Genomic DNA, 21771 nt, shown 5'->3' with positions numbered 1-21771 from the left:
GCGACTCCTGGCAGCGAAGCCCACCCCGCCTTGCGGCGGTTCTTGGTGAACACCGGGGAGATCGTTAGACTCCGCACCTCAGGTAAGCCAGCGCTAATCAAGATTAGTAATATAGTATCCAGAATCTGTTACATTTACAAGTAAAGACTCAATGTAGGTCTTAAACCTTGGATCAAGCACAGTGGCCAAAACGTACTGACCCGAGTTCAAGATCTTAATAACTCGAGGATCATTGTGAAGCGAATGAAGTACTTGATTGACAAGGCCAACATTATTTGCTGAATTGCTTGCTCTCAGCTCCTCCTTCATTTTCTCAAGCTGCTTTTCCAATAGTCTAATTAAAGGAATGACTTGGCTCAAACTAGCAGAGTCTGCACTCACCTCACACGTCACAACTTCAAATGGTTTCAGCACCTTTGCACAGCACTGAAAGGATTCCCCACTGTGCAAGAGTGAAATACATCCCCCCTCCTTTCCCAATGTCATGGCTTGTGCAATATGTTTGGATGGCTTTGCGCTGTTCCTCCATCCTCTGAAGCATGTACAAGGTGGAATTCCACCTAGTTACCACCTCTTGCTTAAGTTGGTGGCAGGGCAAGTTAAACTGCTCTTGGAGCTGCTGTAAACTCCTACATGCTGTGGCTGAATGCCTGAAATGGCCTGAAATCTTACGAGCCACCGAACGCATCTCCTGCACCTCACGGTTATTTCGTAGGAAGCTCTGCACCACCAAGTTGATGGTGTGAGCAAAACAGGGAATGTGTTGGAAATCACCCAGCTGTAATGCTCGCACTATATTGTTGGCGTTATCAGAAATGACATACCCTGGGGAGAGTTCAAGTGGTATAAGCCATGTATCAATCACATCTCTCAGTTTGCGTAACAAATTGTCAGCTGTATGCCTGTTAGTGAAGCCGGTGATACAAAGAGTGGCCTGCCTGTGACAAATGTTACGTAGTGGTGTACATGCTGCTGCTGTTCCTGCTGGTGAAGGTGAATGACCAACCCAGTGGGCTGTCACAGTCATATAGTCTTTGGTTTGGCCACTTCCACTTGTCCACATATCTGTGGGTAAGTGGACAGTGGGCAGAATGGCATTTTTCAGCGCAATCTCTACATTTTTACACACTTTTTGGTATAGTTGTGGAATTGCTTTACGGGAGAAATGGTGTCGCGATGGAATTCTGTAACGCGGACACAAAACCTCAATTAACTGTGAAAAACCAGCTGCGTTTATTGTGGAGTTTGGACGCAGATCTAACACTAACATTGCAGCCATGGCGTCTGTGATTTGCTTGGCGACTGGGTGACTGCTGTCATATTTGCTTCCCCTCGAAAATGATTGTTTCACAGTTAATTGCTGAAATGTAGGACTGCCTCTGGGCTGACTATTCACCCCCAGCAACAGCAGCAGCAGCAGTGGGACTAACGCTTTCTTCAGAGGAATCAATAATAGTGCAGGAGTCATCCAACCTTAATAAGTGGGATGCCGGGCTAACTCCGAGTGCTACTGAGGATATTGATGAGGATGGTGTGGTGGGTGTATTCTGTAGCCGTTGGGATGTCGGTGAGCGGAGGGTCTTAGCTGATGATGGAGTGCTTGTAATTTTTTGGGAAGAACTTTCAGCTTTTCCCAACACTTTGCCATGAACTCTTGTTAAATGGCGTAACATAGACGAGGTTCCAAGATGGTTAAGGTCCCTCCCTCGACTGACTGTGGCTTGACATACAGTACAAATGGCTATACAATTGTTGTCTGGATTTGGGTAGAAATAATTCCACACATAAGAAGTGGATTTTTTTGTTTTATGCCCAGGCATAACAATGGCCTTTTTCTTGTCTCGTGCCAGATCTGCTGCCACTGGTGCAGGACTTACACTAGCAACCTCATCCTCATCAACATCCTCATTAGCGCCCTCGTCGCCTACACAAATCTCCCCCTCATCCTCTTCTAATTCCAAAGTGGCATCCTCAATTTGTGTATCACCGGCTACACTCGGGCTAATAAGGCACACATCAGCAGAATGCTCACGATTAGACATCCCACAGGGATTGGTGTCATTTGTGAATCAGAGCAAACATTATCCTCTAATGCCTTACTGTTATCTTGCAGCTCGGCTTTGACGCGTAACAGTAGTTGTGCACCAATTGTAGGCTCGGTAACTTTTTGGGATCTGCCACTAATAGCCAAAGGTTAAGGCCTCATTCTCTCTTTGCCACTGCGTGTGTAGAATGGCATGTTGGCAATTTGTTTTTTATCGGCACTTAACTTTTGCTCAGTAACACTTCTTTTTCGCTTCAACACAGTAAAAAAAAAAATTTGTTTTGGTTATTTGGACTGATTTCGAAACACTGTGTAGTTTGACATCGCCTTGCCCAGATGACGTACTGGGAACACTAACATCAGGACTGGTGACAGAACCTGGTTGCTCATTCTGATCATATGTGAACTGCTTTTAATCCATTATGAGCCCAAAGCACTGTGGAGTGCTAAAAATTATTTGGTAAAATGCTGCTGACAGATAGTAATTTTGACAGCCAGAAATATTTATGCACAATTATGGGGGACACCCCAAAAGCACTGGAGAGTGCTAAAAATTATTTGGCAGATACTGCTGACAGATAGTAATTTTGACAGCCAGAAATATTTATGCACAATTATGGGGGACACCCCAAAAGCACTGGGGAGTGGTAAAAATTATTTGGTAGATACTGCTGACAGATAGTAATTTTGACAGACAGATATATTTATGCACAATTATGGGGGACACCCCAAAAGCACTGGGGAGTGCTAAAAATTATTTGGCAGATAGTAATTTTGACAGCCAGAAATATCTATGCACAATTATGGGGGACACCCCAAAAGCACTGGGGAGTGACAAATTATGAAAAAAACAAAAATACTCTATCCTCCTCTCTTCTCTAGTGATTTTTGGTAGCTCAATTGGAATAAGAATATTGTATTCTCTGTCCCTGCTCTAATCAGCCTGTGACTACACCCTTCTCTCTCCCTCTGTCAAATGGTGATGGATTGCTGTGGATGCGTGTATTTATAATCTTCAAGTATCGCGAGAACCGAGCCCCGAGATCCGACGACGTCACAATGACGTTCGGCCTCGATTTGGATTCCGAGCGGGCGGGAGAGTACCGAGCCACTCGGCTCTGTACTCGGATACACAAAGTTCTGGTGGGTTCGGTTCTTGAGGAACCGGACCCGCCCATCTCTACTTCTAATTAAGGTATACAGTGCGCACTGGAGAATTGATCTGAGACATACGCAGTTCTCTGGAATAATGAGTTCTGTTTTACTGAAACTGGTATACTAATATTTATACAGAAAACAAAGCATAGCCTCTTGTGGTTACATAGTATAATAATTAACACAATCCGTTACATTGTAGTTATGACCATCAATCAATTGTAAAAAGACATCTGTAAAACTTTCTCTCCAGACTTGTCTTCTGTTCTTGTCTCTCTCTATATATGTTATCTCTATACATGAGTTATTTCTAGGGGTTTCAGAAGTAAACCCTCTCACCCTTGACACATAGGTCACAAATATAATTTTAACTCCTTTTAGCTATGAAGGTCTGTAGTTAATCATTTTTAACTAATTGACTTCTACATTAACTATTTCTATGAAAACTATATATTGCTTAATTAAAAAGATCATAATTTCTTTTACAAATTTTATATATTTTATTTTGGCAGTCTTCTGTACTAGCTATCCTGGCATTATTAGAAAGGAAAGCCCACCTAAATCAGCACCTCTCCCTGCCATTTCCACCACCATGAACCAATCAGTAATCAGTGCTGTATTCCCTTCTGCACATTTTCAGTCATTGGTAGATTTCAGACCATAGTACATACATGCTGTGCTAACCGCACGTGGTGGTCCAAGCCGCCTATTAAAGTGACATTATATTGGTGTTTCCATTTGTTTGCCCACTATTTGTATGTTACACAATCGAAATCTGTGGCTTAAAATTATGAGACCGCTAACAACGTACTTTTATCTTGCAGGCCCAGGCTTTGCTATCTATGCAGTTGTACATCTGCTTTTACCCGTGATGTCTATGTGGTTGGTCCGCAGCCAGGGTGATCACTCTTACTGGGATGTGGCTTCTGCAAACTTCAAACATGCTATTGGCTTGTCATGCGAACTAGTGGTTGAGCATATCCAAAGCTTTATTAACTCTGGTAAAATGTTGTATATGTGTTAGTCAATCCACCTTCCAAGTAACCCAAGTCTTAACTTAAATGTTCATCTTTTAGTTTCTTACTGTTCATAAATTGTATGATTGTTATCCACTCTTTTCATAATATGATTTTCTGTCAAATAAATGTACACATAATACAACAACATAAGCATCCATATACAATATTTTAAGAATAGACCCAGATGAACAAACTACCGTTTCTTATTCATGTCTTTCAAATCCCATCCTTTAATGCATGAACAGGGATTGGATTCTAATCAAGAGTGTCATGACTGTTCAATGAGTTCATGAGCCAGAGAAATGTCCACAGATTTTATGACCAAACAGGCACATTAAAACCACAAATTCCAGGTAAAAATACGAGTACAGGGTAAAGTGGATTCCCTAGGAATAGTGGAGGAGACATTAGGCAATCTTATTGTGGCTATGTCTCTTCTTTGGTAGGAAGATTATTCATTTGAACTGATTGGGGAGTGTCTAAAATTTTCATCTGTTTGTTCATCTGGGTCTATTCTTAAATCTGATTCACGTAATTATTTTACAACTCTTTGGATCTCCACAGAAACAAATGTATATTTGTAGAGGGCCAGATACATTTGGGGCTCATGAGTAAATGCGAGCACTGTACGTGGGTAAATTATTATTGGATTGTCACTAATGAGGCATTTAGATATTTGAGTTTAAATGTTGGGTGAATGGCTGGCTGATTTTTCTTAGTAGTTTGTGTATATTAAGTTGTAATACAAAAAATTGCAAATAAACACAATTCAAGAAAAACAGACAAATACAAGAATTACATTACAAGCCAAAGTCAAAGGGCCCAGTAAGAGTTAGTCATTTCATGAACCAATATTACACACAGTCATGTCATGATAATTCAGGTTCCGCAGCAGGAGACAGGACCAATCAGAATCTAGAAACTGAAGCTCTCTCGACAGTTGTAGATACTAGAGATCCTTTATGAACATGCATAAATGTGCCACTGTAATAGTTTTTCTATTTTGACATCTGCTTGTGTTTATCTACCTCACGTATACAAATGTGCATATCCACATTCTGGATTTTGAAATTGCCCCCCATAATCAGTCTATACCTGCTCTTGCAGGATTTCAGGTCTGGCTGGAAGTGTGCGTGTCAAAATCAGTAAATACTTTACTTCAAAATCCTGCAAATTACCTAGGGCCAGCTTCTTCATTAATTCTAACTTTTATATTTTTCTCCAAAAAATACTGCTTGCTCCGGCCTCATTTATGACCTTCAAAAAGCAAAAACAAAAGACCAAATCAGGGAGTTCTCATCACACATGTACCCCACATCAGATAACTAATGTAATATCATTCTGTAACATAGGCAGTTATATATATTAAATCTCATTTAGATATATCATCCTGCAAAATAAAATCTCTGTTTTGTATGTGGGACTAGTATAGTGCATATGAGTGCACTTAGCTTGTATTTAACATCCCAGTTACCCTTAAACCCAACTCTTATTCGAAGGGCCATCCCTACATACTGATAGAATTTGCAGACAATTGGCTAATTTGTCTCTAAGCTGTCACTATTTGATATCCTAGGATAGTTGTGGTATCCTTCAGGTTATCCAGAATTCCCCAATATTACACCTTTCTTCCACTTGGTAGTATAGGTCAGCAGATTAAAGACATAATCTAAATACAACATGCAGATAAAGTGTATACCCAGAACTGAAGAGGACACTGACCATTAGTAACTAAGCCCTTGGGTTGGAGGGAACCTCTGAAAGAGACCACCCCTTCACATGTTTAATCCCATATGGGTTTCTCTTGATTTAAATTTGGACATTACTTGTTACAGTAATTACAAACATAAGGTTAAATATCATACTCTGTTTCTCTTATAGACATTGGTTATGAGAATATGATTAACACAATGTTGAAAGAATTGTTCAAGCTGCTAGTTTCTTGTGTAGCAGAGCCCACTGAAACCATCTCTCGAGTGGGTTGTTCCTGTATCAGGTAATCTAATGTTGACTCTTTATTGATATTGTAACACTGCACAGTTATAATAGTAGATTGATTAGATGATTGGGGAAACAGATCACATTTTATCTTTCAGATGATTTGTGGAAATGTCTAAAGCAGGGGTGTCCAACCTTTTAGCTTCCCTGGGCCATATTGGAAGACGATGAGTTGGTTTGGGCCGCACATAAGATACACTAACAATAACGATAGCTGATCATCCAAAAAACCATAGAAAACATAGTTAACATATATATATATATGAGAAAAAGAGTGATATATATATATATATATATATATATATATATATATATATATATAATCACTTTTTTTTCAAATCCCCCTATACTTACCTTTCAATCGCCCTGTTCAAAAAATCCTCTCTAGTTATTATACGAGAATCACTTTTTGTATTGTTTTGATGCAATATCAATAAAGTGCATTTAAGCCAGGCATTGTATATCAGGGTGCCCTGACCAGGCCTGCGGTACCTGACATATACATCACTGTGACCCCAAATTGTGACCTGTTTTGCTAATTACACCACTATGTTAGTTAAGGGATAACAACTTATAATGGGCCAAAGAGAATAATATATAATGCCCCATTAGTATTACAAGTAGAAGTATGTAGCAGGGAGATAAGGTCCATGATGCTCCAGGACCAGGTGACTTTTATTCACTGGTCAGCGTCCCTTGAAATAATAAAAAAAATCTCCCTTAACTTACCTTTTAATCGGCTTGTTCTCCTGTCCTCTTCTCTTCTTTTCTCCAATTCTGTGCTGCTGATTGTTTTTCTCTCTCGCGCGGGTGACTCCTCTGTGATGCGCTCCGCAATGGATGTTGGGCGTGATGACATCACGCCCGACATTCACTGCGAGCACCGCACGGAGGAGGAGACAAGGGAGGGAGCCGGAGTACCAGCTGACGTAACCGCGTGACCGAAAGGTAAGTATTTTCTTTTTTTTTTTTTTTTTTTTTGCAGGATTTTTTTTTTCCATTAACAGTGCTGTCCCCTTGCCACAACCAAAACTCCTTCTGGGCCACATTTACAGACGTGCTGGGCCGCGGGTTGGACAACCCTGGTCTAAATATATCTGTTTATTTTCTCCCATACAAACTGCTTCCTTTTTATACGCTTCTAAATTATTACAATATGTCATGATCTCTGAATCTAAAAAGGGATATTTTTGCACAGATTCTGATGTGAACCAACTGTTTCTGGATCCTCTTTTCAGATATGTATTGGTAACCGCAGGGCCAGTTTTCACTGAAGAAATGTGGAGGTTGGCTTGCTGTGCTTTGCAAGATGCATTTTCAGCTACGTTGGAACCGATGAAGGTAAACCATTCATTTGGTGTTCTGTTTTATACTGGCATTGTTTTGTTTGTATGTATATAGGCAATGTTTTATGACATGCAGTTAATAGCATTTTTGCTTGTGCTTTGAAGGTCACTGGAGGCCGTCTAGGCTTCCCCTATAAGTTCACTTGAGTTAACCACAAGTTAATGGAGCAGGCAGCATTTGGAAAACTGCAACATTCTCAAACTCGGTAATGTTGCATAGGTATTGTTGTTATTGGAAACAATTGTTTCTATTTTCAGACCCAGTGACATGTGTTGCACTAGCATTAAAAATGTTAGTAAAACACAGATTGACACCAGTGGCATAACTGATCCAGACACCTGGTCTATACTGAACCCTAAGTGTCCTTGTTTCTTCTAGGAAAGGGAAGTAACAGCCTGCAGGCCAATGCAGGACATTGATATATCCATAAGTTAACTCCTAGCCCTCAACGGATCCCACTTACATTCCACCTTATGGTGGGGATGAATAATATTAAAACTAGTGTCCTAGCAATCTTCCCCAAAAGGCAAGGATCTATACGTAGAGATTGTAGCCAAGAGTTTCAGTATTTTACTGATGTGAGCGAAAATTGGTTCTAAACAAACAGACATTTGCAAACTTGGCACCAACCTGAAGAACGCTACAGTCGTGAGTGAATATTTACCGCAATTAAGGGTTCTAGTGGCTCTGTAAGGTGCATTTTCCTGGCATGGTCTGGTGCAGTCATTTCTTCAGAAGGCAAGCTTAATGTTAATTACGATTTAATGATAGTGATCATCTGCACCCCATGTTGCAGCATTTCTTTCTTGATGTGAGGGGTATTATTGTACGTGTTTTCATTATAGTATGCACCTAGAATTGAACTTTTTCCTTATTTGTTGTATTCTTATCCATGAGAAGCAGAACACAATATGTTAATCATTTTGCAGAGCTTTTATTCATTAGAACCATCTGTTTCCATGTTCGTTTCTTTTCAGAATCTACTAGGTTATTTCCACAGTGGGTCAGAAAGTTTTTCTGGAGATGCGTGCGAAGTGAAGGTGGCAGCTCCATCGCTTTCTCCCAACGCAGAAGCTGAATACTGGAGAATCCGGGCCATGACACAACAGGTAACGGCGCATGAATTATATATTCCACAAAGAAACATAAATATATAAGTGGGTGTGCTAATGCACCTATTCTTCTCCAAACCATAATATACAGTATGATCTTCAGGGGTTATTTAAAAAGCATTTGTGGTGACCATTCCAACTTGTTTGTGGCAGGAGTAAGAAAATATTAATGCCAGGAGCCAGTTAGCATACTTAACATGAATAAAAGCTTAATAACTATTCAGAAGTGATTAAGTGAGTTAGTGAGTAGAAGGTTATAGCACCAGGTTATAATGAAAAAAGATAGCACTAGAACATTAGATTGTGTAATTCTAATTTTCTTGCCCCTGGTGTGGATCCCATATCCATGCTGGAGTTACTAACCTCCTATGTTCTGTGATTTATAGGTAGCTTGTACTGTTGATGTGATTTGTCATTTCTTTCTGTGTTTTCTATCATCATCACTTTCATATAGTATAAATAAGCAGAATATGATTTTCGCCTCAAAACATGTCCTGATAACATAATTTCAAGGTTTATATATTATAATCAAGTTGGCATTTAAACCCACAACAATGAAAATCTCTGGTTCAACATATTGTCCTTTATTAGATTTATTAGATTTATAGTGTCACACAATACTTGTCATTGCCATTTGCACAATTTATTTACAAAATCTAATACTTGATCACATTTTGATTGACAGGTGTTTATGCTGGATGCACAGTGTGCACCAAAGACCCCAAACAATAAGGAGGGCTTTGAGCATGCCCAATCATGTGTGCTTATTATTGAGCTGCCTCCAGATGAGAAGCCTAATGGGCACACACAGAAAAGGTAACTACTTACTAGTCCATTTAGTATGGAGAAACAAAATCCAAAGAAATCATGTTAAGAGGTGCTTTTGTTGGGGAGAGAAGAAGTCACACATGTGGCATGATACCAATGTAATTTGATAATATATAATCTACCTTATTACTTTCTATTTGTACAGAAATCTCTCACTTTACAACTTGGTTATTTGCTTTCAAATATCCTCACTAGTTACAGACATATTCACTTGTTTCTCTTTATAACTCTGGATTTGTAATATGGGTGTCAAATTTATAAAGCCAACAGTGGTTACAGCAGGTCATCTAGGTGTGCAGCTAAGACTGTGTAACATAACTGGTGAAACAGGTTAATATATGTGTAACAGCTTCTGGGTTACTTTAAGCAGGGTTTTTGGTACTCTGTCCAGCGCTGTTGATGTGTAACATATGCAGGCATGAAGCTTCATTTGTTTAAGTGAGGCATCTCTTTATATTGCCCCAACTAAAGCACAGTGGCAGACCAAGACCATCTGGATCACTTGCAAGTAGAATTGTTCCCCTGCAACTTTCTCCCACCTACAGTACTTACAGTTTATTCTGCTAGATCACACAAAGAGTGGGGTAACCATGTTCTGACAAATATTTTTTGTATTGTATTATTATGATGCTCTTCCTTATATTTTTCTTTTCTTTTTTTCGGTTTGGGTTTGTTTTACCTTTTAATAACCTGCAGGTGTCAGATGCAGGTGGATATTTCTGTTGTCTATATTTTTAGGGTATGTGCACATGGCTTGTTGTGAACAGCCCATCCTCTATTTAAGTTTTTTCTCCTGGACTGTACAGATGTGCTTCTGACATAATGCAAGCCAGGATATGTACTAGTAAAAGTAGGACATGCTCTGAGTTTTCTACCTGTTCCAACATGTATTATGTTAATAAGACTTTGTGCACTTCCTGCATTTCTTAATATAGATCAATGATTTCCACGTGTGTCTGTTTACACCATGCCTGTCCAACCTGCGGCCCTCCAGGTGTTGTGAAACTACAAGCCCCAGCATGCTTTGCCAGTAGACAACCAGCTGATAGCTGGAAGGGCATGCTGGGACATGTAGTTTCACAACACCTGGAGGGCCGCAGGTTGGACAGGCCTGGTTTACAGCATGGGCCTGAGTCATTAAGGAGAGCAAAGTAAAAAAATTAGTAACATTGCACCTGGGTAAGGCCATGTTGCATTGGAAAGGGAGGTAAATTTAAAATGTTGGGACAGATTTATAGTTGGGGTGCGGCATGGCCTAGATAAAAAAAAGTCAGTATTTTATTTATGTGCAAAATAATAAACTAATTTGCACCCTTTGCATTGTAACATGGATTGTCCAGGACCAAATATACTCCTTTATTTGCCTTGCTCTCCTTAATGACTCGGGCCATACATCCAGAGGACAATAATGGAATGCAGAAAAAATGGTTGAACACAGCCCGTGTGCACAGATCCCAAGCCTGTCATTTAGATGCTCTCCACAGATAGAAACATACTTCAGATGAAACCCATCAGAACAAACAATACTCTGTACTACATGAGCATATGTCTACAATGGAATAAACTACAATGCTCAATTTACACCACATTTAAAGGTTTTCCTTAAAGCAGACCGTGTTCAAAATATTGGGGATATCAATGAAAGTGCAGTGAAGGAAGGATTTTTGTACAGGATTTTGTCATTTATTTCTCTGATTCCATCTGGGGGACAGTGTTTCACCATGGGGATATAGAGGTTACTCTAGAGCTGGTCACTTAGGAGATAATTAAAAATAAAGAAGGACTCCTCCACATTATATTTTCCACCCACCTGCAGGCAATCTCCAGTTTATAACTAACACATCCCAAAGAAAGTAAAATAATAAAAACTTCAAAGTGAGGGTTTGCTTGGACTCCATATGGGGGTCCCATGATCTGAGCCAAAGAACTCTTCTGGCATCCACCGCTGAAATCATTAGAGTTCACTAGGGCTACATCTAAAGTGGATTCACTTGGGTATTCAGGTGCTTCGCTAATGTGGTCCATGAGAGGTAGAATATCAGAGACTGACGTGCCTGACTGAAGATCCTCAATGACCTGTTATGACCATTTCTCAGTGGCCTTACTAATACATGCAGAGGCTAAAGGAGGTTTGAGACCTGCCCCTGCCAACACATAAATTGATCTGTACTATCTTTAAGAGAGGCAGACCCTGAAACCGGAATAGTGGTATATCTAGATAACCAAGCAACTGGCATATCGACCTTAGGTGGACCTTCGCTCCTTACCATGTCCTCTACTGGAAAAGGATATTTTGATGGGAACCTGATTGGATCCTGGAATTTCTTGTCCAGTTTAACCCAAGGTTCCTCAAACATCTCAGATAAATGAAAAGAAGATGGAAAAGAAACTGAACACTTTTTTCTTTTAAAAAGTGAAACGTCCTGAAGCGAAAGATCCTCTGCATCCTCCATGTAATAGTCTGGCGAACTGCTATGACTAAATCTTCCACTCCCGGTTTGTTAACCTATTCTTCGCCTAAACTAAAAAGGTCCTCATAATCCGAATCTCCTGGCAATTTAGCCTCCTCTTGTGAAGAGAATTCAGAATATGTCCCCTCTAAGACCCTGAGAAGGGATGTGTCTCTTATGAGGTCTCTGAAAAGAAGCACCTACCATTTTTTCCAGGGAAGAAAAAACCTTAGACAGTCCTAGGACTTAATTTTCTAAGCATTTAACCCAAGGCGGTTCAGTAAATACCCCCTGCCCTAGACTACTGAGAAGTGCTACTCTGATGGGACAACTCTGTGTCAGAAGCTCTGCTGGGTATAACCGAGAGAATCTCACTCACCTCCTTCTGATGCACCATACCTCGCGTTAACTCCGTGCTAGACCAAGCTAGTGCCGTCTCAGCAACATCATTCCCAGGAGGACATGGATCACAGTCCTGAGATTCGCAAGCCGTTCATCAGGCAACTGATTCCTGATGTCCACTAGGCCATTTTGCCTGTCATCTAGAACAGGTAAAATAAATAACCAATTTAGCAGCCTTCGCTTTGGAACCAGTCCCTTTTTCTGATATATTAACTATGTAAGGAGATACCTGAATACTAGCAAAAATAATAAAACTAGCTGTAAAAAAAGCTAAAGTCTATAAAATTGTAAGTGTAAACAAATAACCAAACAAATTTAAAAAAGAAAACTCAGGCCCTTATTTCAACAACACAGACATGGGGGGAAAAGAGGAGAGGAGGCCATCAGCTATTAAGTTTGAAAGACAAAAAGCCATATTCTGGCTGGTTTTTCCTAGTAAGACAGAAACCCCGCCAAGAAGGAGGAGGCCATAATAGGTTGCCGCCCCTCCCCCCTTGGATCCAGTTCAGCAAGGCAGCTGTGAAAGGAACAGCGCACCATTCTGCCTCTAGCTGGAAAACTACCCTCAAAGGGGTTGCCGCCTGACCCCAGCACACAAAGCACATCTTATTGTTTCCGGTGTCTCCCGCCGCTGAAAACATAGGTCTCCCCCGAAGGGCAGTCTGTGCCAGCAAGCACTAACCCATACCTCTCCACCCTTGGAATATGATGCCGTCCTATAGGCATCTCCAGGGGAGTAAGAGAGAAAAGAAGAAAAAAAAAAACTATCTGCATCCCTAGGTAAGCGCCTAACTCAAGGCATTTAGGGAAAAACTGGAGATTGCCTGCAGGTGGAGTGGAGATATATATATATATATATATATATATATATATATATATATATATATATATATTAGTCCTTCTTTATTTTTAATAACTCCTAAGTGCCCAGCTTCAGAGTTACCTCTATATCTCCATGGTGATATGATCAGGGCCGCCAAGAAAAATTTTGGGCTCTGGTGCAGCAACTTCATGGACCCCCTATAGTCGACTAGGAGGGAAACCCGTGTGCAGCCGCTGCATGGCAGCGCACTGCCTAAGGGGTGTGGCCATACCATTGGAGATGTGGCAGTGTGTCATTGGGGGCATGCCTAGCAGGTGAAAAGCGCAAGGCAAGGAATAATTTAATATATTCTCATTAGAGGATACAATCATTTGGTGCTACATGTCTCCCGTAGTCTAGCGACGAAGCCCTATTGCACTATCAATGCCCAGCAGCTTTACTCACATATGCCCCTTGTGCCCAGCAGCTTTACTCACACATGTTACCTCTGCCCACATGCTTTACACACACATGCCCCCTCTGCTAAGCAGCTTTACACACACATACCCACTATGCCAAGCAGCTTTACACACACATGCCCTCTGCCTACATGATTTACACACACATACCCCCTCTGCCCACATGCTTTACACACACATACCCCCTCTGCCCACATGCTTTACACACACATACCCCCTCTGCCCACATGCTTTACACACACATATCCCCTCTGCCAAGCAGATTTACACACACATACCCACTCTGCCCAGCACCTTTATACACACATAACCACTCTGCCCAGCAGCTTTAATCACAAATGCCCCCTCTCTGCCCAGCAGCTATAGTCACACATGTCCCCCTCTGCCCAGCAGCTTTAGTCACACATACCCTCTCTCTGCTCAGCAGCTATAGTCACACGTGCCCCCTCTCTGCCCAGCAGCTATAGTCACACATGCCCCCTCTCTGTCCAGCAGCTTTAATCACACATGTCCCCCTCAGCCCAGTAGCTTTAATCACAAATTTCCCACTCTGTCCAGCAGCTTTAATTACACATGTTCTCTCCCCATCACATCACCCCTTTCTCTTACCTTTTTCTCCATTGCACAGCACACAGGAACATGAAGATATCCAGCAAGCCCGCCTGCACTGTGTGTCATGTGACTGCAGCAGTCACATGACCTGCTGATGGCACAGTGACCGGGAACTAGCTACTGCCTAGAGGAGATAGATGAAGCCTGTGCGGTCCCTGCATACTGTCACAGAGCATAGTATGCGACTTGACAGCCTATGCAGGGATCGCATACTCTGCCTGCCTGACACCGCCACGCCGCCCCCCCCCTCCCCCCCCCCCCCTTGAAAACACAGCAGAATAAAAAAAAATAGTAACAGAACAAAAAAATCTTGCTAGTTTGCAGTGCGGGCCCAGGCCCCCTGGCATACCCGGGCCCTGGTAATCAGTACCCACTCCCGGCGCCCCTGGTTATGATAGATCTCCAGATGGTATGATAGAGAAAACTTGTTTTTAACTGTACTTTCACAAGTGTCACGTGTTTTGTTACGTTTCTGTGATCATAATATATGACAGGATTTCCCATTGACAGTAAAATCAAAATTTATGTAACCTGGATGGTTATAACTAGATATAAATGACTACAGATCATGTCTGGTCCATGTTCTAACAGATGTATTATGTGTATTGATGTGATTCTTGCATGTGCAACTTTCTAATTCTCTGCATTTTTGTTTCCTACCTGTAACTAATGCTGTGCTACTAAACAGAAAACTGGGGTAAGATCTTCCCATTGCTTTCTGCATTCTTACACTATATTGCGTTTTGTGGCTAACTATAATTTCATGCATTAGTTTCATTTAATTGTATACTTGACTGCATTATTGGGGAAATGACCAGCAACAAATTGTCCTATGAAGGTTCACTGGTTAAGAGAGTGATACTTTGTTTAGTAGTACTGTCTGTAATGTCATTCTACTATACATAGTAACTATTAACTAAACCCTGATACAATGAATTTGGATACATATGAAGTATGCGTGTTGATGACACTATTTTTACACAAAGTAAATCATTTACTTATTTGTTTATTTATGTTTTTATAACAACTTTTAGAGAACAGTTCTTTCCTCTTATTTACACCTAAACTATATATTTCTACTGTAGCACTTATTTGCAACATTGAAGAATTTGATATGTATTATTATTTCATTTGTACAACACATTCACACTAAATTCATGCTGAGAGCTGTTCCTAGCGATCTGCTCTTATAACATAGGCATTCATTTCCTATAATCCACATGGCACAAAGCATTGTGGATCTAGTTTTATGAGCCACAGTAACCTTTTCAAATAAACTTATTGCTAGCTACCACAGAATCACTGTATCCTAGCTATCAAATTCTAAAACTGTGATTATTAGAATCTACTATATTGCGAAAATAAAGGTATTCACTTGTCTTGAATATTATGTTAAAAAACAGTTCTTCTTTGGACTAAATTTGATCAAATACATGCAATTGCATGTAAAGCAATAGCATTGCAAAAATGGGCCTTGAGAATTGTCTTATAAAACATTTCCAGCATTTAGAACTGAATTTGCAGAATTAGTTTGTAACACCCTTTCTTCTGTCTTTTCAAAGCATTCCATTCAGGACAATTGTAGTCAGTTTGCTTTCTCACCAAGTTCTGCTGCAAAACCTATATGACATTTTGCTGGAAGAATTTGTAAAAGGTCCAGTAATGGAGGATAAAACTGCTCCAATCCAGGAAGTCAGAACTGTTGGATTTCTTAGGTACATTTCAATGCAAAACTTGGCTGTTATTTTCGACCTGTTGTTGGACTCCTATAGGACAGCTAGGGAGTTTGATGCACGACCTGGATTGAAGTGTCTGCTTATGAAGGTTTCTGGGATTGGCGGTGCAGCAAATCTGTATCGTCAGTCAGCAATGAGCTTTAACATCTACTTCCAGGCTTTAATCTGTGCCTTGTTAACCAATCAAGACAACATTACTGCAGATGTGGTGAAGAAGATACTTTTTGAAGATAATGAGCACAGTACAGACTCATCCCAACAGTGTTCTTCAGAAGATGAAGATATCTTTGAAGAAACTGCTCAAGTGAGCCCCCCACGAGGAAAGGAGAAGAGGCAATGGAGGGCTCGAATTCCGTCACTGAGTGTTCAGCCAGTCAGTAATGCTGATTGGGCTTGGTTAGTTAAAAGACTTTATAAACTTTGCATGGAGCTTTGTAATAACTACATTCAGATGCACCTGGATTTGGAGAATAATGATGATCATCCAGGTATTAAAGGAGATCCTTTCTTTATTTTGCCATCATTTCAATCAGAAACATCCACGCCATCAACAGGAGGTCTTTCCGGCAAAGATACACCATCAGAAGATGACAGAAGTCAAAATAAGGATTATGCAACAGATAATTTACCACCAAGAGGTTTCGGTGCAGCGATCCCACAAAGTCCTAAGCTTGAAAAAAGAGACCAGGGCAGGAAAAAAGAATGGTGGGAGAATGCAGGCAACAAAATCTATACCATAGCTACCGATAAAACAATAGCAAAACTCATGACGGAGTACAAAAAGAGAAAGCAGCAACATAACCTGACTACATTTGTTAAAGATACTAAGTTAGATAAAAAGGGAGAAATGTTATCTTCACGAGGGCAGGATTCCCCCATGCCCCAAAGACCACAACATCTTGTGGACCAAACCCAGATGAGACACTCTTTCAGCGCTGGTCCAGAGATACTGCGGCAGGAAAAGAGATCTCGCTCTGGATCCACAGTTAGTACATTCAACATTTCAACAAGAGATGCAGAAGCGCAAATACAGGTAATATTCATTTTCACAGTATGTTTATTATAAAACAGTTAAGGAAGAAATAACTCCTCCAAATTTTTACATATTTTTAAATGTTCTAGCACTCACAGCTAGCAAAAAGACTAGTCATGCCACCTGCGACATCTGCTGTTGTTTTAAAAACATTGTTGTTGGTAATTTGGTTAGGGTGGTATACCAGGGAATTTGAATCTGAATGGCTAAAGCTGTAAAATTCCAAAACTTCTATTTCTACAAACCTTATGGAGCAGAATGTATAAAAGTCATTGTCCCACAAACTCTTTTTTAGTGTAAATGTTATAATTGTGTTCTCTTTTCTTTCTTAGTATTAAGCGACTTCTCAATAAATATATGTTGTACATAGTGATTACATATATTATGCTGCTCTGGTATAAAAGAAACAATAACCTTAGTTTAAACATAAAACAATTTGGCGATTTAAATTTGCACCAGTCACATCAAGCCAAAAAAAAGCTTATTCTTAAAGTTTAAAAAGCAAGAAAAATGGTTAAGATAGAAATCAAGAGGATTAGCCCTATGGTTGTGCACATTAGACGGCACACATATGGTAAAAATATATGAAACTTTGTGTATGCAACATGAAGGAAAAAATACATTGACTTTCCACTGCATTGTTAAAAATTAAGCTTATTTATTTCTTCCCTTTTCTATAACCGACATATAGCCATATCCAAAGTCTAAAACATTTCTTTTACTTAATGCTCTAACTCGAACTGTCCCAGAGTGTGAGGCTAATTAGAGCATAATTTTTCAACTTTCAATTTTTGATATCCCGGAGATCCCGGAGGTGAAGGTGTGGTGGTAAGTCGGAAGGGGGCGGGGCACAGCCAATCGCGTAATTTTGGTCCTGCGAGAAAATCGTCATTTTGTTGCAGTGGCCGGGGCCAAAATGATGCGACTCACCACGAATAACTAGAAAGTGTGCAGGTTGCGGGAGAATTGCAGCTCTACCAGGTGTCCGGGAAACCTACCCGGAATTCGTGTGTCTCCCGGACATTCTGGGAGAGTGGGCAAGTATGAGTTAAAGAAGTACTGCCCTCCTAAATGGTTATCTGAAATTGTCAGCTTTCTCAAAAGAATAGAACACACAAAATCCTTTACATGTCAGTTATTTGGGGTATATTAATTCTCTCAATAATACACAGGTATGTGTATTAAAGTCCAGAAGTAGCTTTATTTTACTCTTTAAATTCCCATGAAATGACTTGTATTATGTGTTTTGTATTTTAGGCATGGACCAACATGGTGTTGACCATTCTCAATCAAATTCAGATCCTGCCAGACCAGATGTTTGCTGCTCTGCAACCTGCGGTGTTCCCTTGCATCAGTCAGCTGACCTGTCATGTAAATGATATACGTGTGCGACAGGCAGTCAGAGAGTGGCTGGGTAGAGTTGGCAGAATTTATGACATTATTTTATAATCTCATTGAAAGTGGTATTCAAAAAGGTGGATCTATCATTTTTACATAGCAAACTACTATTTCAAAATATATTATAGTTACTAAAGGTTTACTACATTTTTGTAAGTAGAATGGGTCATGGATGTTTATAGTTATGAAATAATTTGCCTCTCCTCTGCTTTACAATTAATTGTTGTCACTCCAGTGTTGTGTCCAGACATTCATTTTTGAGCTTATATAAGAATTTCACTGTCGTCACTTTCATTGCGAAGACACCAGGAAAATTATTATTTTCTTCTTAAAAGAACTCAAAACAAAATAATAAAGTAAAATAGAAACCTATTATAAATGTATTCGGTTAAGCTTATGTACCTTCCCTGGTGTTGCCAAGTCTGCTTAACCAAAAATTGACTCTCACTTATTCAGTGCCATAAGGCTTATTAAGATTTTCTGGATGCTTCTGGTAGAAGAGCAGTACTCAGATTTATTGAATTATACTCTCGGTAGACTTTGAAGTTGCCTTATCAATATAAACTTGCAATGTGATAGGAGGTAACATAATATAATACAGGGGTCCTATGTGTCAGCTGAAGGACCCCCATCTGATGGCTACACATGGAGGTCATTGGCTAGTAGGAGAATGGTCAAAGATGGATACCCTTTTAATAGTGCAGTTTTTTCAGGGCATTCTATGGTGCAATTGATTATGCATAAGTAAGTCACACCACTTCTAACAAGTAAGGCATGCTCCAAAGCCAATTTGCACAACACAAAACAACTTGAATCTCAATTCACTTGGTTACACCTGCTTGTTGGGACCATTTACTTGGAATTTAATTATTTGACTAGATGTTTAGTGTTACTGCACTGAATTGATATTATTTTAACTCCTAGATTTTTCTGTAAAAAAAAAACAACACAATACATGTGTAAAAGATGTAACACCAGTAAAGGTTCACAGGTAATTACTACTGAGTAACAATAATTGTGTACATTCCCAGCAAGTCAGGAAATACGTCCCTGCTGTCGAGACAGCCAGACAGCCCCCCATAATTAGGACTGTCTCGCCTAATTTGGGGCCGTTAGGAGGTATGCAAACAAGTTGGATATCCCTGTGCACAAGAAATAACATTTTTTTCTATTGAACTGAAGATTTTCGATGTGTTGATCAGTGATCGAAAATGTTATTAACATTAGGGTCTTAATAAGACACCCAAATCCATTGCTGCCATACATAAATGTTCAGTTTCATGAAGGGAAAACAAACATTTAAAAGATATTTTATTTTTCAATTTAATAGAAAGTACAATAGTTGCATTGCTTATAGTTCTTGCACACACGCTGCTTTTTACATATAAAAGCATAAAACAGCTATGTAGCTTTTTAAGTGCATGTAAGCAGGTACATGCCAATGTATAGGTAGCCATATTTTCAGATATATGTGCAACTGTAGTAACAGTTTTGTTATTTAGGCTTTAAATCTGAAAATTAAAAAAAAATATCATTAAACATCTTTAAACATACTGCATTGATTAGAAGTCAAGTTTCTAGGTAACTGCATTGAAGTGTTTTCAGCCAGCCCATATTTCTGCACTGCAAAGTAGTGTTTATCACCAGGATACGTTCTTGTTCTGATTATGGTATGTCCCTGATGCAGGACTGCATTTACATTTTTGCATCTTTGGCCATCTTTTCTTCTGCCAATCTAATACTCCAACTCCAGCCATATCTCTAAATGGTTCTAAGCCTACATTTTAGATTAAAGCGTGGAAATAATTCTGCCCTTTATGGTACCATTGTTTGTATAATTTAATTTACAAATTAATGTAAATTTAAAAAAAAAGATGTGTAAAACGAGTAAAGAGCCGTCCCTGGATTTATGTGGCTTTATAGAGAGTGATGGATGCCCTGGGATATAGATACAGATTTCACATGCTCTATGTTACAGGCATTAGCCACACATCCATCTAGAGCAATTATATTTTATTTTCATACAAGCCAAACACTATTTGTTATGACATTGTTGATTGTACTATTATTATGGAATTTAATAGGAAAATAAATTTAAATTATTCCTTTAATGTCACCCTTTCAAAGCATGTGTATTATATATATTATATGAATCATTTGTCTGATCAGAAGTAAATTCACCACATTTTACCGTTATCTCCTTCACACTCTTCTTAGATATATCATCTAAATCAAACGTGCCTACTTTTAAACTCTTTCCTCCAGGATCTCCCGGATTGGAAGTCAGATGGAAAGTGGAGTAGGGGGCATGGTGACGTGATAGCGTTATTGTGTCCCTGCTCCTTTTGTGCATTGCTGCGATTCACACAGCGGGTGGGGGTTAATGACGCAAATCACGTTAGGCCCTGCCTCCGCTGGCTTCTGAGTGCCTGCTCTTTCGGGAGTCTGGGACGGCTCCCTGGAATTAGAAGCCTCCCGAATATTCCAGGAGAGTAGGCAACTATATATATATATATATATATATATATATATATATATATATATATATATATATATATATATATATATATATATATATATAATAGAATGTTGTCGGCTAAAATAACGGAACTTGCCCTCAACTCTATTAATTGCACTACAACAGAAAACTCATCCTATAATCTCAATGTGCAGCAGCACTGGGGTGTATCTGATCACCACAGTTCATATGAAGGGTTTTAATGTAGTATTTTTATAATATAGCAATTCCATTCCATTACAAATATCTGAAGTACCACCTACATCTGTAGGACCGTATGTTGATGGGGTCTCATGCAGGACAAAAAGCTGAGAATGCAGTTATCTAAGTTATTGTGACATCACTAGCCTTGCCCCTGTATGAATCCACCAATCCACACTATGCATTTCTGCGGTACAAGCCTGCCCAGGTGTGAGCCATACACTGCTTGCTTAGTCATAGAAGCACCTCGCACCTAACATGGCAACCAGCTGCAGCGGAGTGAACGATATTTTGTTAAATAATTTCACGTATTTTTTTTAGCTTTGTAACATACAGACTTTGCTATATACACAGGCAACTACATACTTCATGTATGTGCACTGGGAAAATATGTAAATCAATGAGCTGTTGGGTTTTTTTTGGGGGGTGGGAGGGGTTAAGCATTATTTTTTATCCAGTGTGGTAGCCTATATGAAGAAACCATTTTGTCCTTTTTTTGTTTCTTCAGGCTATTAATGATTTATAATTTTGCACCATTTGCGTAGTGTCATGTGACTACCATGGCTACCACAATCACATGTTGTAGTGAGCAAAGACGCTTTGGAACGCCCCTTTTAGCCCTGTCTGCTTTGTAAAA

General features: G+C 39.7%; 1 protein-coding gene and 1 long non-coding RNA gene across 2 annotated transcripts in view; one reads left to right on the top strand and one right to left on the bottom strand.

Annotated features, from left to right (window-relative positions):
- Positions 1 to 10525, bottom strand: part of LOC142144381 (uncharacterized) — a 173300-nt gene extending 162775 nt beyond the window's left edge. Inside the window, exon 1 of the long non-coding RNA XR_012689693.1 lies at positions 10470 to 10525. This is a non-coding gene — a long non-coding RNA (uncharacterized LOC142144381). The remainder of the gene's footprint in view (positions 1 to 10469) is intronic.
- ARFGEF3 (ARFGEF family member 3) overlaps positions 1 to 20941 on the top strand; it is a 109361-nt gene extending 88420 nt beyond the window's left edge. The window contains exons 28-34 of the mRNA XM_075203138.1: positions 4024 to 4200; positions 6100 to 6214; positions 7455 to 7557; positions 8541 to 8672; positions 9361 to 9491; positions 15811 to 17017; positions 18275 to 20941. Of these exons, the coding sequence (XP_075059239.1) occupies positions 4024 to 4200; positions 6100 to 6214; positions 7455 to 7557; positions 8541 to 8672; positions 9361 to 9491; positions 15811 to 17017; positions 18275 to 18466 (2057 nt within the window). The 3' untranslated portion in view covers positions 18467 to 20941. The remainder of the gene's footprint in view (positions 1 to 4023; positions 4201 to 6099; positions 6215 to 7454; positions 7558 to 8540; positions 8673 to 9360; positions 9492 to 15810; positions 17018 to 18274) is intronic.
- The last annotated feature ends 830 nt before the right edge of the window (positions 20942 to 21771 follow it).

This window comes from Mixophyes fleayi, chromosome 3 (genome assembly GCF_038048845.1).
Source record: "Mixophyes fleayi isolate aMixFle1 chromosome 3, aMixFle1.hap1, whole genome shotgun sequence".
Taxonomy (NCBI): Eukaryota; Metazoa; Chordata; class Amphibia; order Anura; family Limnodynastidae; genus Mixophyes; species Mixophyes fleayi.
This window is presented reverse-complemented; position numbering and strand designations above follow the sequence as displayed.